General features: G+C 37.8%; 1 protein-coding gene across 1 annotated transcript; it reads right to left on the bottom strand.

Moving 5' to 3' along the window:
- Positions 1–651: 651 nt before the first annotated feature.
- Positions 652–17,792, bottom strand: srpra (SRP receptor subunit alpha). Its single transcript, XM_063005286.1, has 14 exons — positions 17,553–17,792; positions 13,661–13,744; positions 13,393–13,556; positions 13,108–13,268; positions 11,772–11,913; positions 10,412–10,562; positions 9,907–10,010; positions 8,542–8,660; positions 8,334–8,420; positions 8,039–8,211; positions 5,865–6,078; positions 5,619–5,782; positions 3,169–3,267; positions 652–1,322 (listed from the first exon to the last, which is right to left on the bottom strand). The coding sequence occupies exons 1-14, from the start codon at positions 17,673–17,675 to the stop codon at positions 1,194–1,196; spliced, it is 1,914 nt and encodes a 637-aa protein (XP_062861356.1). The 5' UTR covers positions 17,676–17,792; the 3' UTR covers positions 652–1,193.
- Positions 17,793–18,127: the final 335 nt, after the last annotated feature.

Here is an 18,127-nt window from a genome sequence, read left to right as displayed (position 1 = left end):
CCTACTTCTTCATTTTTTTTATATAAATGTAACAATCGTCCAAAGAAGTAATTGTTCTTTCCTACTGCATTATTTTCACATGTGGTTTTCTGTCCAGATGTTAACTATTAATACAGGCTCTTTAAAAATTAAACCTTTTTATACAATATGACACTGGCATATTATTTCAAGAATGTTGCATCTTGTCCTGTTCCAAACTCATTCTATACAAAGAGATTTGCATTTCATGCACTCAAGATTTACCTTAAAACAAATTCTGGTAGATATAAAAAGGCAAAATCATTCATATAAATTTCTTCCAATAATCTTCACTGCACTTGCAATAACTAAAGTGAAATACTTGTCACTAATCCATAATAAGGATGCTAATGGGTTAATATTCTTTTTCCAGGTGGTTGACAAGGTGTTGCTAGTTGAGTGGTGTGGTGCATTGGGCCACTGTGAAGTTTGGTGAAGGAGGGATGAGGCTGTGGGGTTGTTTTTCAAGTGTTGGCTTAGGCCCATTAGTCTCAGTTAAGGGAAATCTTAATGCTTTAGACATGCCAAGACATTTGTATGCATCTAACATTGTGGGAACAGTTTGAGAAAGAAATAATGTCAAGGCGACCCAAAACAAGTAAAACCAACAAAATGAAACACATTTGAAGCATATTTAGTTTTCTTAATTAATTTAATGTATATTTCTACATTTATAAAGAGAACATATCAGTTATTGGGTTGCCCCAATGGAGCCAGAGTAAAGAAATAATTTTCCTTCTACCTTGACAAGTCAACACGTTATGCTTTTTCAACATTTAATAGCACACATCTTGTTGGCAGAAGATGGTTCAAACCAAAAAGCTGCAACCATCAGGAATAGAAGTCGCAGCATCTACAGTTCAGCTGTATTAAGCATTAGCTCAGCTGGCATTAGCATTGCTGAGATTTAACACCATCTGTTTTGGTTAGCTATGTACTTTGATTGCTGGGTATTCCGTCAAATAACCCTTCAAAAACTGCAAGAGTTAATTTCTTTTCAATTAAATAGCTGTTGCTGCAACATGGAATCTGAAAAAAAGTCAGATTTCATGTTACTCTGCATCAGGACTTGTAAAGTCTTCTAAGACGTAATGGCAATGTTGGATCCCAAGCTTGTTTGGTAATGTGTGCCAGATCCAATTGAACCATCGTGCATAAACCAGCATGCACACAACTCAAGCCTTCATAAGTGCGTTCACAACTGCTCTGGCATTTAGGCTGCGCAGGTCACTGTAAGTTTGTCCTGTACCCACAAAGACAATGGGCTGACTTGTGATGTAAGTCATGGAAATTGCAGCACCAACCTACAGAAAAGAGGGAGAGAAAAAAAAAAAAAAATTTGTTTAGATTCTCTTTAAAACAAATTTTATTTCAATAAATAAATACCAAACACTAAATTTACAGAAATGTGACTTATTATTGACAAATCATTAGCAAATGGTCAAACTTTACCTTCCTCTAATGAACTAACCTAATGTTTGTATATTTTTCTGTTTGTCCAGCATTTGTTTGCTGGGACATGCTCCAACTTTTTATATACTTAATACTTTTTATAAACAGTAACAATTTATCAAGAGATGTGCTTATATTTATACCCCTGTTAAAGACACAAAAACAGAAAAGGGAGAAGTCACTTAGATTAGGATCAAGTCTTAGAATAAGACCAAAATAAAATAAAACTTTGTAAAAACCTACTTTTCTGACATGTATGTCTTTAATAAACTTCTAATTGTTGGTGCTGTTAATGTACATGTTACTGGTTCATCAAAACGCTTAGTCATTAAGTTTGCTACTTTGACTTTGTTTAATCAGTTAACTGAGAGACCTTACTCAGAAAACATGGCCATAGACCTTATACAGTGGATAAATAAATTATTCAGACCACTTAACGTTTAGCCCATTTTGTTATGTGATTTAATTTTGAATGGATATAATTGCCATTTAACCCATCAATTTACACTTAATTATACAGGATGATGAGGTAATTTTTTATTACATTTTGTGGTAACTTAAATCTCATTCAAATCAAAAGCATTTAGAACTTTTCCTTGCTTTACTTATACATGTGATATACCTTTAATGAGCTAGATCTATCTAAGGGCCCACAGTTTACACAGCATTGTCAGGACAAAAACAAGACCTCTAATTACAAGGAACTATCTCTGGATATTTGTGATTCAATTGTAGCAAAGTACAGATCAAAGTAAGAATACAAAACAATAACAGATTGTGTATGTTCACAGGACCATAGTAGACTCAATCATTTTGAAATGGAATGAGTTGGTCTCTGCCAGGTCTCTATGTCAATGACAGGCCCAGCCAAAACCGAGACTTAAAATCCATTGAACATGTCTAAACAGACCAGAAAGATAAAGGCTTTCTAATTAATCTAACGGAACTTGAGCAGATTGGCCATAAACAATGGGATAAACATTTCAAGTCTAGGTGTGCAAAGCCTGTAGAGACAATAAAACCAGCTGTTCCTTGATGATTTTACTATTAGTAGTACCTGGTAACAAAAAAAATTTCCAACCATGGTTGGAAAGGTGCTCCATGATAAAGTTACAAGATACATTCATTCTATCCATTCAAAATCAGATCTACAATACAAGTGGGCAAAAAGTCAAGCGGTTAGAATCCACTGGAGGTTTACACCTTTATTGTTCAGTTATTTACATATAATTTAATAACTGGGTTGTGTGTTTCCTCATGTACTCATTGTCATCTTGTATAAGGATTTGAAACTGTTTACTGTAACTAATATAAAAAATTGTGAAAATAAGAAAAAATGACAGTAATATACAGGACATTACCTGTAACTACATGATATAAATTGTGTAGCTATAAATATTTGCTGTAAATACTGTGATGTGTATTTGGTTGTGTAGTAAAATTTATGTAATTCATTAAACTTGTTTTACAACATATTTAAATGCATTGTAACTACTTTGTAATCATGCAGTTATACTGTTTGTTATATTATAATACTGTACTGTAAAAAAATGATTGTGTTGGACAAGCTCACAATTTAGTAACGCCATTAAGTAAAATAAGTATATGAAAAGAGCAGGTAAATGCAACAGAGACCGCTTTACAGAAACTCTTGCCAGAACAAAAAGAATATAGATAAAGTAATGAAAAGTACTCTACCTTGTCATCAATAGTATCAAATTTTGTGAGAACAATGCCATCGATGAGTCTTGGTTGATCAGACTTGGAATGATCAGCCAATGCCTGGTTAAACTTGACCTGTTTGCACACATTTCAAAAAGCAAATATATTAAAAAACAATCACATCTGCAGTGACATTTTAGAATGACTGGTAAAATTCAACAGATTTCACTAGTTTAAGAAAAAATAGAAAGAAAAAAAAATGAGTATGTAGGACAGTCCTAATAACTAAATCATTTTACACCAGTCCTGCTTTTTACAGTGGGGAAAATAAGTATTTGATCCCCTGCTGATTTTGTAAGTTTACCCCCTTACAAAGACTTGAACAGTCTATAATTTATATGGAAGGTTTATTTTAACAGAGAGAGACAGAATATCAACAAAAAATCCAGAAAAAAAACATTAAATAAAAGTTATGAATTAATTTGTATTTAATTAAGGGAAATAAGTATTTGATCCACTACCAACCAGCAAGAATTCTGACCCCCCACAGACCGGTTATGTGCCCATGAGGCACACAAATTAGTCCTGTCCCTGTATAAAAGACTCCTGTCACAGAATCAGTTTCTTCCGTTCAAATCTCTCGACCACCATGGGCAAGACCAAAGAGCTATCAAAGGACGTCAGGGACAAGATTGTAGACCTGCACAAGGCTGGAATGGGCTACAAGACCATCAGCAAGAAGCTTGATGAGAAAGAGACCACTGTTGGTGCGATAATTCGAAAATGGAAGAAATACAAGATCACAGTCAATCACCCTCGCTCTGGAGCTCCATGCAAGATCTCACCTGGTGGGGTAAGAATGATTCTGAGAAAGGTGAGATCTGTCCAGAATTACACGGGAGGAGCTTGTCAATGATCTCAAGGGAGCTGGGAGCACAGTCACCAAGAAAACCATTAGTAAAACACTTCGCCGTAATGGATTGAGATCCTGCAGTGCCCGCAAAGTCCCTTTGCTCAAGAAGGCTCATGTACAGGCCCGTCTGAAGTTTGCCAATGAACACCTGAATGATTCAGAGAAAGCTTGGGAGAATGTGATATGGTCAGATGAGACCAAAATTTAGCTCTTTGGCATCAACTCCACTCGCCGTGTTTGGAGGTGGGGATGGTGTTCTTGGGGTCATATCCAGCATTTCTCTGCTCCCAGCTCCCTTGAGATCATCGACAAGCTCCTCCCGTGTAATTCTGGACTGACCTCACCTTTCTCAGAATCATTCTTACCCCACCAGGTGAGATCTTGCATGGAGCTCCAGGGCGAGGGTGATTGACTATGATTCTTCCATTTTCGAATGATCGCACCAACAGTGGTCTCTTTCTCACCAAGCTTCTTGCTGATGGTCTTGTAGCCCATTCCAGCCTTGTGCAGGTCTACAATCTTGTCCCTGACGTCCTTTGATAGCTCTTTGGTCTTGCCCATGGTGGTCGAGAGATTTGAACGGAAGAAACTGATTCTGTGACAGGAGTCTTTTATACAGGGACAGGACTAATTTGTGTGCCTCACGGGCACATAACCGGTCTGTGGGGGTCAGAATTCTTGCTGGTTGGTAGGGGATCAAATACTTATTTCTCTTAATTAAATACAAATTAATTTATAACTTTTATTTAATGTTTTTTTTCTGGATTTTTTTGTTGATATTCTGTCCCTCTCTGTTAAAATAAACCTTCCATAAAAATTATAGACTGTTCAAGTCTTTGTAAGGGGGTAAACTTACAAAATCAGCAGGGGATCAAATACTTATTTTCCTCACTGTAGATGCTGAGCACCTCATACCTCATAACCTTTTGGTTTGTTTGTTTAATTCTTAACGCCATGTCAGCTGCTATGGCTATTATCATGGATAGCTAATAGATTATTTCAATGTCAAGGTGGTGGGTCGATTTGCTTTCTTGTGCGTATGGTGGTTAAGAGTGTTTGTGTGACTATGAGGGTCTAACTTATTTTAGTGTTTTTAATTGCAAGTGATTCCAAGAATTAAGGCAGTTTTTGCGAGGGTCCTGAGGTGAAGATTTCCTTGTAGCTGTTCGTATTGTAGAATTGTGTTCTGATGGTGTTCATTTGTTGGCATGAGTAGGGGATGTGTTTAATAGAAGTTCTTGATTTACAGAGGGGGCAAGTGGGGGCCTGGTCTCCTTTTAGCAGGTATGTATGGGTCAATTTGGTGCGTCCTATGTGGCATCTTGTGTATATACATTGTCACATTGGTATATTTGAAGAGACAAAAGTTGCCGAAAGGGAAGCCTATTGTCAAACTGGTGTTCTGTGCCAGTGACACTGCATAAATGTGCTCTTTTCTCTATGCTAGTTTTAAAAATGCAAAACCAAACAAGTGCTCTATTACTATCAAGATGGTAATGTTGTCCCTTAAAACACTACAATCCCCTACAATCAGTTAGGGCTGTAGCGGACAATAAAGCAATGCTGAACTTACCAGCTGATCCACAGCTTCATTACCAACCAGTGCCTCTCCTACAAACAGAACCAAGTCTGGAGTATTGACAGCAATAAGCTTTGCCAGTGCAGTCATCAATGGGGCATTATCCTGCATACGACCAGCTGTGTCCACCAGTACAACTTCAAAGTTCTGATTACGGGCTGGGAAAAAAAAAATCATATTATACCATAATCTCCACAGACATCTCAAATTCATAATATTTTATATATGCAAGAGGCATACCATATGCAATAGCCTCCATTGCAATACCAGCTGCATCTTTGCCATAACCCTTTTCAAAAAGTTGGACAACAGGCCGCCCATCATGCTGCTCTGGGGGGTGTAGCGAGTTCAGTCGCCGCTGATGAGTCCGCAACTGTTCCACTGCACCCGCACGGAATGTGTCACATGCAGCGATAAGCACAGTAAATCCATTCTCAATCAGCCAATAAGAGATCTGGTAGGAAAAGTATGTTTAAAATTAAAGCAGGTTAGTTTAGTTTAATTATAGGCCATTCAAAATTCCAATAAAAAGTAACTTGTTAAAAAAGCTGGTTTGACCATTTTTTATCTGCTTATTTCCTGGGATTTTTATGCACAACAGTCTTTAGACTAGACCACACAATTGCAGCTCACTGACCCTACCATTAGGTGTTGTACGTAAAACTTCCAGATGATCAGTGGTTTCTGGTATATTTAAAACAGTCCATGAAGGTCACCCAGATCACATTTTTATGTAAACCTTATGGCTTATGATGTTTGTATGATTTTATTTACTGAGCTTCAACCACATGACTGGCTAATTAAATAATTACAGGGGTTGGACAAAATAACTGAAACACCTGGTTTTAGACCACAATAATTTATTAGTATGGTGTAGGGCCTCCTTTTGCGGCCAATACAGCGTCAATTCGTCTTGGAAATGACATATACAAGTCCTGCACAGTGGTCAGAGGGATTTTAAGCCATTCTTCTTGCAGGATAGTGGCCAGGTCACTACGTGATGCTGGTGGAGGAAAACGTTTCCTGACTCGCTTCTCCAAAACACCCCAAAGTGGCTCAATAATATTTTGATCTGGTGACTGTGCAGGCCATGGGAGATGTTCAACTTCACTTTCATGTTCATCAAACCAATCTTTCACCAGTCTTGCTGTGTGTATTGGTGCATTGTCATCCTGATACACGACACCGCCATTGGATGCACATGGTCCTCCAGAATGGTTCGGTAGTCCTTGGCAGTGACGCGCCCATCTAGCACAAGTTTTGGGCCAAGGGAATGCCATGATATGGCAGCCCAAACCATCACTGATCCACCCCCATGCTTCACTCTGGGCATGCAACAGTCTGGGTGGTACGCTTCTTTGGGGCTTCTCCACACCGTAACTCTCCCGGATGTGGGGAAAACAGTAAAGGTGGACTCATCAGAGAACAATACATGTTTCACATTGTCCACAGCCCAAGATTTGCGCTCCTTGCACCATTGAAACCGACGTTTGGCATTGGCACGAGTGACCAAAGGTTTGGCTATAGCAACCCGGCCGTGTATATTGACCCTGTGGAGCTCCCGACGGACAGTTCTGGTGGAAACAGGAGAGTTGAGGTGCACATTTAATTCTGCCGTGATTTGGGCAGCCGTGGTTTTATGTTTTTTGGATACAATCCGGGTTAGCACCCGAACATCCCTTTCAGACAGCTTCCTCTTGCGTCCACAGTTAATCCTGTTGGATGTGGTTTGTCCTTCTTGGTGGTATGCTGACATTACCCTGGATACCGTGGCTCTTGATACATCACAAAGACTTGCTGTCTTGGTCACAGATGCGCCAGCAAGACGTGCACCAACAATTTGTCCTCTTTTGAACACTGGTATGTCACCCATAATGTTGTGTGCATTGCAATATTTTGAGCAAAACTGTGCTCTTACCCTGCTAATTGAACCTTCACACTCTGCTCTTACTGGTGCAATGTGCAATTAATGAAGATTGGCCACCAGACTGGTCCAATTTAGCCATGAAACCTACCACACTAAAATGACAGGTGTTTCAGTTATTTTGTCCAACCCCTGTACATGAAAAAGGTAGATGCCACCTTCCCCTAAGTACAAAGGAAAGACTATAGGTGCTTGTTTGGATGAGCCCGTCTTCTAATTGTGATGCACCTTAAATTGGTAAGATCATGCACTGCTAATTCCTGCAAAAATGTCTTCAAGAACCCATTTTGGGATGACTCACGTGGCAACCAAAGCATTATAGTATGAAAACCTAAATTTTTCATTTAAGACTAATTCTTTTCTATTGTTTTTCAAACAGTAATTTAATACATGAGTTGCACTTACACAGAAAAGTGCAATGGTAAAATTAAAATGAAAAAATGTAATTATATACAAGCTTAACTAAAAGTCTATTAAAAGCAGTTCTAACCTTAGCCAGGTTAGTGGACTTGCCAACCCCATTGACACCACAGAATGTAATGACGAAGGGTTTTTGCTGAGCACGTGCTTCCATCACATCTCTCAGAATGTCCACTCTTCGTTTTGGCTGTAGGATCTGCACTAGAGAGTCCTGCAGAGCCTGTTTTACTGTAGAGGCCACAGCTAAAAGAGTAAAAAAAATAGGATGTGAGAGGAGAAATGGTTTTATAATGCAAAAGGAGGCAATAGTGAAAAGAGGCTAATGCTAAAATTTCCACCAGGTGTTCACAGTATGTGGTACTCACTGGTAAAAGTGCCCATGACTTTTCCTTCCAGTTTTTTGGCCACAGAATCACAGAGCTGTGAAGCTATATCAGCTGCTACATTCTTACCTATAAAACACAATGGTGTACTTTTAATATGGTGAACACTCACACAAAACACAATTAGGGAATTTGTATATAAATATATACATATAGTTGGTAATAAAGTGATACAGGAGGGCAAGTATACCAATGAGGTGGTCTTTCATCTTCTCAAGCGCTGGCTCCAAATCTTGTATAGACAAGGTCTTGGAGCCAACCAAACCTTTCAGCATTCCAAACATACCACCAAAACCACCTGATTTGGCTCTGACAAAAAACACAAAACATAAATAATAAATAATTGACACAAAGTTTTGTTTCTATTATCTTTTGAAACGGTCTCAATTAAAACAATCATATTACAATCAGGAAGATGTATTTTTATTAAACAAGCAACATGTCAATAGTAATTATTGTGTAATAATAATTTAATATGGTATGAATGCTCAACACTGGTCAAAATTCTGAGACTGGCTGTTGAAATTGCTTCTATTAAACACATTTTTGAATGCAATACAATATTGTTATGAATCCAAGTATTGACAACATTTAAGTACAAATGTAAATTTTCCTAATTTCACAATTTTCCCCAAGTCTTTTCTATTGAAGCACATGCTCAGATGACATTCAGGTGAATTAAATCAACAACAAACAGTTTTTTTAAGTTAACAAAATTGCAGCTATTAACTTATTACATTATCAGCCAAATATATAGTAAGTAGCACTGTAAGCAGGAAATATGACATCCAAATTAAGACCGTGTTTGAAATTAAATAGTAAGACCAAATAGCTGTTCTTGGGCAGTGCAGTCATCTAATACGCTAGCCCACCACTTCTGAGATCTGTGTTCGGATCTTAGCTGTGCTATGCTACTGACTATGTTAACTACCTGCACAGACATGACTGTATCGGGATAGGGAAACTGTTGTGCATGGGTTCCTAATCACTCATGCAATTGCAGCATCTGCTGCTTAATCAAGACACCTGCATAAGGGATCACAGATAGCAGGGCACAATTATCTGTGGGACCAGCAGGTAAAAAGACGCTGGTGGTGACTGTGCATGTTTTGAAAGGGATACAAGACAGTGTGCAGTCCTTCTCAAACATGGGTAGGGGTTGAAACAGGAGGAGAAAGGTTGCAATCATAAGAAATTGGACACAACTAGATTAAGAAGAAAAAGAGGGAATGGAATAAGTAAATAACTAGGAAAAAACTAGTTCTTCTAAGGAAGATGAACTAGTTATTAATAATATATTTTTAAACCTAAATCTGTACTTTAAAGACAAATGCCACTTTTAATGCAGTTCTGACAGTGCTTTTTACTTATGTAGTCCAAATTCAAATGTATAAATTACTTCACAAATTAACTCTTTTTTTTATTTTCCATTTTAAACATTCTAGAACTTAGACATTATGTACATGAGTGAAAGCAACATTGCTTTAGGCTTTCAAATAAATAAAGTGTAACTATATTGCAATAGACTTCACACACCTTGTTTCAGAATTCTTACCCTTTTTTACTGACTTCTGAAATCTCTTGCTCCTGATCTTCTTCATTCATGTCATCTGAGGACTCTGAGTCTACATCACGCAGGTCACCTTTCATAGAGCCCACCTGAAATTGTGTAGAAAAGGTAAAGACTTTGATAACTTTTTGTAGGTTTAAACTAAACTATACAATTTGACTAGTAGCATCACACATAAAACCTCTGCATCTTACTTGTCCAGTGTGCTAGTTATCACACAACCTATCCAAACTTTTTGAGCATGTTGCAGCCATCAAATTCTAATGAATTATTTTGTACTTTTGCCAGTTAAATACAATTACTAAAAATGTGACAAACCCCAAATTCTTATTTTTATCGAATTTTACAAAATTTCCCAGGTTTTCCAGAAACAGGCTTTGTAAATACATGGAAAAGGTAGTTTACAAATTATGGATTTCCAATAATACCAGTTTTTTAAATCATGTTTATACAACAGTTTTATTTATTTTTTTTCCGACTTAATACTAACTTGTTCAGCTGTGACCTCCGGGTCTTGCTCTAGGTTGCAGGTGGGATTGAGACTATTTGACGAACTGTAGTCCAGATCTTTGGTGTTGGTACCATGATTCTCCCAAACTCTTTTCTCTTTCCCCTTTGGCTTCTGAGGTTTAGGGGACTTACTGTCAGCAATAACATAAGAAAAGTGAGTATAGATCATTTACAATATACTGCTTTGTGCAATATAAATCTGAACCATTTAAGGCAAGCAAATGTTTTAGTAATCAAATTTCCACATAATCTAAAATGGTTCAGAGAATGATTACATTTACATGTCATTGTCTTGACATCTTGACATCTTTTATCTACAATTAAAATCAAAATAAAAAAAAACTCTGTAAAGGCAACAGCAAGAAGGTTGACTGGATGCAACTCGGTCCTTAGAACCAAACACTGACCCAAAACTGTTTTTAAAATGGCTAAAATAAGCGCTTGAAGCAGGCTTACTGCAGCCATGAACTATTGAAAATACACTGCCTGGCCAAAAAAAGGTCACCACCTGGATTTAACTAAGCAAATAGGTAAGAGCCTCCCATTGGATAATTACTGCATGGGTGATTATGTTTCAGCTGGCAACAAGTTATTTAACCCTAACTGATGCAGTGAGTAGCTTCTCATTTGTTAAACAACCATGTTGAAAGACACATCCTGTGGTCGTGGAAAAGATGTTAATCTGTTTCAGAAGGGTCAAATTACTGGCATACATCAAGCAGAGAAAACATCTAAGGAGATTGCTGAAACTACTAAAATCAGGTTAAGAACTGTCCAACGCATTATTAAAAAGTGGACGGACAGTGGGGAAGCATCATCTTTGAGGAAGGAATGTGGTCGAAAAAAATCTTGAATGATCGATCACTTAAACGTTTGGTGAAATCAAATGGTAGAAAAACTACAGTAGAACTCAGGAGTATGTTTAATAGTGACAGTAAGAGCATGTGACAGTAAGAGCATGTGACAGTAAGTGTGTGACCTTTTTTTTTGGCCAGGCAGTGTATAAGAATCAATTCAGTAGCAAAAAGCCCTAGCAAACATGGTTGAATTGTATTATTTTGCCTAATACTGTTCTGTTGGATGCTCGTTGACTGGTATCAGAAGTGGCTTATCAAGGTGAAACAAGTCAAAGGGCATGTAAACAAATATTAGGTGTGCAGTATTATGCATACTATGACCCAGCAGATATATTTTAGAAAACTCAAACTTATAGATGCTAAATAACTGTGACAATCACAAAAGAAACCTCTTTAAACCTAACATGGATCTTAACATACAGAGTAGCAGCACAAAAAAATCAGCCGTTTTAAATCTGCATCATAGAAGTGATATTTACTTACCTAGTCTTTTCAGTTCGTCCCCCTGTTTTTTTGCGAAAGAACTCTTCACGTTTTTTCTGAATTATATCTTCCTGGCTCATTCCCTGACTCCCATTCTCCATAGTCTTCTCAGGCCTGGACTGCTCAACCGCCACTGCTTCAACTAAGATAAGAGGACAAACAGTTTACCCAATAATGCTACATGTTAATAACAGCACAGACCAGTTAAGTCTGCATTGTGCTACAAACACTAATTCCAAAAATGTTAAGACATTTCGTAAAATACCATAAAACAAGTATCTGGTATTTGTTAATTCTATTTAACTCATATATAACTGTACAAAGAAATTACTTTTAATCTTTTAGTTGACCAACTTGATTTTACTTCATCAATATTAATACATTTTAAATTTGAGGTCTGCAACACAGTCAAAAGTTAAGATCAGGGGAAAAGTTATAACATTCCATAATGAGCAAATAAAAGTATCATTAATAAATATAAAATTATTCACCAAAAGCTCAGTCTAAGTAAAGATAAATTGTGGCTCAACACTTTGTGTCAAACATCTAAACATTTAAAATTGCTCATAGGGATGACTCTTCACCAGTGTTTCACATTGCTCTTGGGTGACTTTATGCCACTCCTGGCACAAAAATATAAACACTTTGTTTGATGGCTTGTGACAATACATCTTCCTCCTGATCAAATTCCAGAGGTTTCCAAAGGGGTTCAGTTTGGAGATTGGGTTGGCCATGAAAGGGTCTTAATCTGGTGGTCCAAACCTTCAGAGTTGGGAAACAATGTGAAAGCAAAATAAAGCTTTCTTCCAGAATGACCTTGTACTTAATTCATGCATACATTCATGCAAAAACACTGCAGATTGTAGGCTTCTCAAATTTCCATGTGTGGGGACCAGCTGAAAATATGGCTAATAATAGTCAATTAGTGGTTAAAAGATATTGGCAAAATTTGAATTCCCACCAACAGTACACAAAACATTAATCTAAAAGGCTTAAGGGCTCAACAAGGTGTTGGAAGGTGTGGGATAAGCCTTTATATTACTCCTGGTTAGCAGTTCTGTCCAGTAAGACAGTAAAATCTGTTTGTCTGGATTCTTTTACACCATGCATAAGGATTTGTCAATGTGCTTTAGGGAAAAAAAAAACAGGTGTCCACAAAGGACAGATATTTTATCAACCCAATATGCATGGTTAACTATGCTCTTTCTGTCACAGATGGCAATGGCACTTTTTTTTCTAAAATGTCACACTGACTCTCAACCTCACCACAGTTATCCAGTTATAAAACAGCATATTTTAGACAGTAAAGAGTTTGCTCTATCATAAATCACCTTACCTTCTTTTCTGGTTTGCTTGTTCTTCTTTCCAGTAGGCTCCTTGCCTTTGTTTTCACCTTTCGTCTCAATCATAGATTTCACAGTTTTCTGAGATTTTTGAGACTCATTGAAAGTTCTCATTTTATTTTGGGGTTTAGCCAAGTTCTCTGCTTCTGCCTCGCTACACACACATACACACACACGTTTAAATCATCATTTTATTGCAATACATTACAAAATATTAGAAAACAACATACGCAGTGGAAAAGAGGACTGTGTAGAACTATTCCTCAAAGAAAGCTTACTGCAGAAGCTGGTGGAAGTCATCCTCAAACTCAAAACAACTGCTCAAGAAATTAAGCGCATTCTTCTGCTCCAACTCATTTTTATAACGATCTCTGAAGTGAAGCTGAACATCATCTATGAACTTGTCCACATACGTAAGCATCAGAATTTTCTGAAAACCCACCTAAATCAGAAATGGAACAACACAAAGACCATGGTGAAAAGATCCCAAAATAAGACTGTGTACAGTACAGCTTTTAAATTTTATTTTAAAAATGCAACACTTACCACAAACACAAGCTCAAATTCATTGTCCAACTTGTACTTGAGACTCAATGAATTATGAGTAAAAGAACTGTTTCCAGAACGCTCCTAAAAATGAGAACATTTAACCTTGAATTAGAAAAATTTACATACTTTACTTACATGGAGGGCTTTACCAGACTCTAAAGGAAACTAAGAAGTAAAGCTTTATGAGTTTTACTGATGAGCCAAAACATTAGGACCATCCACCTCATAGGCTGTCAACACTGCTCTTACAACAAAACAGCTTAGCTTATCTGGTACCAGGACATTACCAGCAGGTCCTTCTATTTATTTATGCTGTGAGGTGGATCAACCAATTGTGCATCCTGGTGACATTTCTTTGAGCCACAATAGCCTTCATGTCCTCCAACATCAATTAGCCATTTGTGGGCGACTCGTGGCTTGTCCCTCCTTGGAACACTATTAGTGGGTACTCATGGCTACCTGTGAGCAACACTTGCTCTTTTAGAGATACATCACAGACATGTGGCCAAAACAACTTGGACATTATCAGAGTCACTCAGATCTGTGCCAAGTTATTGGCAAGTTTGGAAAAGATAAGTAAAACATTTTTGTTTAGTAGCTTAACCAAAACTCTATTTTTCTCTCTTCTGGCGATATAATCAGTAACAACTTATGGTACCACCTAGTAAACATGTCCTTCACTATATAGTTAGATAAAAAATAATAGCCTATATTTATTGTTAGGGCGTTTTAGATGTGTAGCTACTTTATTAATGCACCTTTGTCAAATTGTATTTGTGTATTTAGATTTTTTTTCCACATGATAATAATTAAGTATAACTAAATAATCCAGTCCCAAGTAAAACAGGACTTTGTAGTTAAAAACATTTGTTACTAAACACTTACCTTATTTTTAAAAGGTCAAATGTAAATCAACATGATTAAACAATTACATTTTGTTCATTATAAAGGTGCCAATAATGGACAATCAAATTGTTGTTCCAAAAACACATTTTCTGATAAATTTACTTTATTTAAATAGAGGACTTCCTTGATATTTTACTGTGAGAGTATAAAGCAGGTATGCAAATAAAGTTTAAAAAAACCTACCTAAATGAACTAGTTTTATGTAATAAATATGTGCACTCTGCTAGATTACTGATACATGTGCAGATAAAAAACACTACAGCAGGACAGAATAAGTGTAAAACAGAGATTCATGATTCTATTTTCTGGCAACAGCAAGACTCATAGAAAATGTGCCTATTTCTGAATTCTCTTGCTTTTTTTGTTCGTCAACGTAAATGATCCTACAAGCAACTCTAATAATGTATAGGTAAATAATAAAACATACAGTATAGTGATACTAGCATCACACTCTCAACACAGAGGCTGAACAGAATTTGGGGGACAGTGGTGGCCTAGTGGGTAGAGCTTTGGGCTATCAACCGGAAGATTGGCGGTTCAAATCCAGGCTCTGCTATGCAGCCACTGTTGGGTCCTTGAGCAAGGCCCTTAACCCTGTCTGCTCCAGGGGCGCCGTACTATGGCTGACCCTGCGCTCTGACCCCAGCTTCCAAACAAACTGGTATACAGTGTATCACAAAAGTGAGTACACCCCTCACATTTCTGCAAATATTTCATTATATCTTTTCATGGGACAACACTATAGACATGAAACTTGGATATAACTTAGAGTAGTCAGTAATCTTGTATAGCAGTGTAGATTTACTGTCTTCTGAAAATAACTCAACACACAGCCATTAATGTCTAAATAGCTGGCAACATAAGTGAGTACACCCCACAGTGAACATGTCCAAATTGTGCCCAAATGTGTCGTTGTCCCTCCCTGGTGTCATGTGTCAAGGTCCCAGGTGTAAATGAGGAGCAGGGCTGTTAAATTTGGTGTTTTGGGTACAATTCTCTCATACTGGCCACTGGATATTCAACATGGCACCTCATGGCAAAGAACTCTCTGAGGATGTGAGAAATAGAATTGTTGCTCTCCACAAAGATGGCCTAGGCTATAAGAAGATTGCGAACACCCTGAAACTGAGCTACAGCATGGTGGCCAAGGTCATACAGCGGTTTTCCAGGACAGGTTCCACTCGGAACAGGCTTCGCCAGGGTCGACCAAAGAAGTTGAGTCCACGTGTTCGGCGTCATATCCAGAGGTTGGCTTTAAAAAATAGACACATGAGTGCTGCCAGCATTGCTGCAGAGGTTGAAGACGTGGGAGGTCAGCCTGTCAGTGCTCAGACCATACGCCGCACACTGCATCAACTCGGTCTGCATGGTCGTCATCCCAGAAGGAAGCTGACGCACAAGAAAGCCAGCAAACAGTTTGCTGAAGACAAGCAGTCCAAGAACATGGATTACTGGAATGCCCTGTGGTCTGACGAGACCAAGATAAACTTGTTTGGCTCAGATGGTGTCCAGCATGTGTGGCGGCGCCCTGGTGAGAAGTACCAAGACAACTGTATCTTGCCTACAGTCAAGCATGGTGGTGGTAGCATCATGGTCTTGGGCTGCATGAGTGTTGCTCATTGAGGGAAACATGAATTCCAACATGTACTGTGACATTCTGAAACAGAGCATGATCCCCTCCCTTCGAAAACTGGGCCTCATGGCAGTTTTCCAACAGGATAACGACCCCAAACACAACCTCCAAGATGACAACTGCCTTGCTGAGGAAGCTGAAGGTAAAGGTGATGGACTAAACCCAATTGAGCACCTGTGGCACATCCTCAAGTGGAAGGTGGAGGAGTTCAAGGTGTCTAACATCCACCAGCTCCGTGATGTCATCATGGAGGAGTGGAAGAGGATTCCAGTAGCAACCTGTGCAGCTCTGGTGAATTCCATGCCCAGGAGGGTTAAGGCAGTGCTGGATAATAATAGTGGTCACACAAAATATTGACACTTTGGGCACAATTTGGACATGTTCACTGTGGGGTGTACTCACTTATGTTGCCAGCCATTTAGACATTAATGGCTGTGTGTTGAGTTATTTTCAGAAGATAGTAAATCTACACTGCTATAAAAGCTGTACACTGACTACTCTAAGTTATATCCAAGTTTTATTTCTATAGTGTTGTCCCATGAAAAGATATAATAAAATATTTGCAGAAATGTGAGGGGTGTACTCACTTTTGTGATACACTGTATGTGAAGAAAGAATTTCATTGTACTGTACATCTGTATATGTATATTTCACAAATAAAGGACATCTTCTTCTTCTAGAATCTCAATTTCTATCCTAACTGTCAAATTTAACATTCTGGGGAAAAAAACATGTAGCTTTTGCAGAAGACACATTTAGTTTACTTTTTCCTTATAAATTCAATTTAACAAACAAAAACTATGCAACAGATCTTGTAATAGAAACGTGTGAACAACACGTACTCAATCAAACTTTATAAACAAATAAAAAAAGAAGTTTAAGTTTACAATAAATCTTGCAACGTGCTCTGTTGTTTATATAGTTGCTGAATGAACCACCTGTGTGATTTTACTAAAGACAGATCTGTTAACAATGTCCACAAGCAAGCTTTGACAACATAAACAATAGAACTGCTTTTTATTTTCATTAATAGACTGCGGGGGGGAATCTGTGTGCTTCCACATCTGGTTGTCAAGGTAAACACATTTGTAAAGAAGCCACAGTTGATCCACATGGCATGAGTATGGGATTACCATTACATTACCTTGCTTTACTGTTTCACAATATATCATAGTATGAAGTATCAAATAGATGACTTTATGTTAATTAAATTACAAAGTAAGCGAACATACTGTACGAACAGTTTCGTAAGGGTAAATGTGACACACACAAGGATACTGAAACACTGTACATATAAAAAATACACTTATCTGTTAGCATGCGAGTGAACACTGAATAAGGAATGTTTACCTGTAGAATAACGGAGCGGATAAGAGCGTTGACATGGCCTGTAAACGATTCCGAAACCCCGACCCCATGAAAACACCACAGCACTATGCCCCCTTTACTAAATATGGCAAAAAAATCCAGCATTTTGCCAAAATAAACTTAAATAAACAAAAAGCAAAAGGTTGAATAACATACACACTAAATAACTCCTTTATAATCTGTATAACCGAGCTGAACTTATATCAGCGAACTAACCCACTCACTGAAATCCACGCTACCAGCTGGCAATTACTCCGTGTTAGACACGTCAGTATCAAAACCAGGAAATGACGTTTTCTTCTGCTTTGATTTAAAGTAGTTTAAGTAACAACCTACAATATAGTGTATTACCGCCATCTACTGAACTGGAATAAACTTATACACTGATCAGCCATAACATTAAAACCACCTCCATGTTTCTACACTCACTGTCCATTTTATCAGCTCCACTTACCATATAGAGGCACTTTGTAGTTCTACAATTACTGACTGTAGTCCATCTGTTTCCTGCATGCTTTGTTAGCTTCCTTTCATGCTGTTCTTCAATGGTCAGGACC

Source organism: Trichomycterus rosablanca, chromosome 11 (assembly GCF_030014385.1).
Source record: "Trichomycterus rosablanca isolate fTriRos1 chromosome 11, fTriRos1.hap1, whole genome shotgun sequence".
In the NCBI taxonomy this organism is placed as follows: Eukaryota; Metazoa; Chordata; class Actinopteri; order Siluriformes; family Trichomycteridae; genus Trichomycterus; species Trichomycterus rosablanca.
The sequence above is the reverse complement of the archived record's forward strand: the minus strand, read 5'-3'. Positions and strand labels throughout refer to the sequence as shown.

Excerpts from the sequence above, each read along its gene's own strand:
- srpra (XM_063005286.1), bottom strand. The coding sequence starts at position 17,675 with ATGCTGGATTTTTTTGCCATATTTAGTAAAGGGGGCATAGTGCTGTGG. Across the intron at positions 11,914-13,107 it reads CAAGCAAACCAGAAAAGAAG|TTGAAGCAGTGGCGGTTGAG; the intron begins GTAAGGTGATTT and ends CTCTTATCTTAG. Across the intron at positions 10,011-10,411 it reads CGGAGGTCACAGCTGAACAA|GTGGGCTCTATGAAAGGTGA; the intron begins GTTAGTATTAAG and ends ACACAATTTCAG.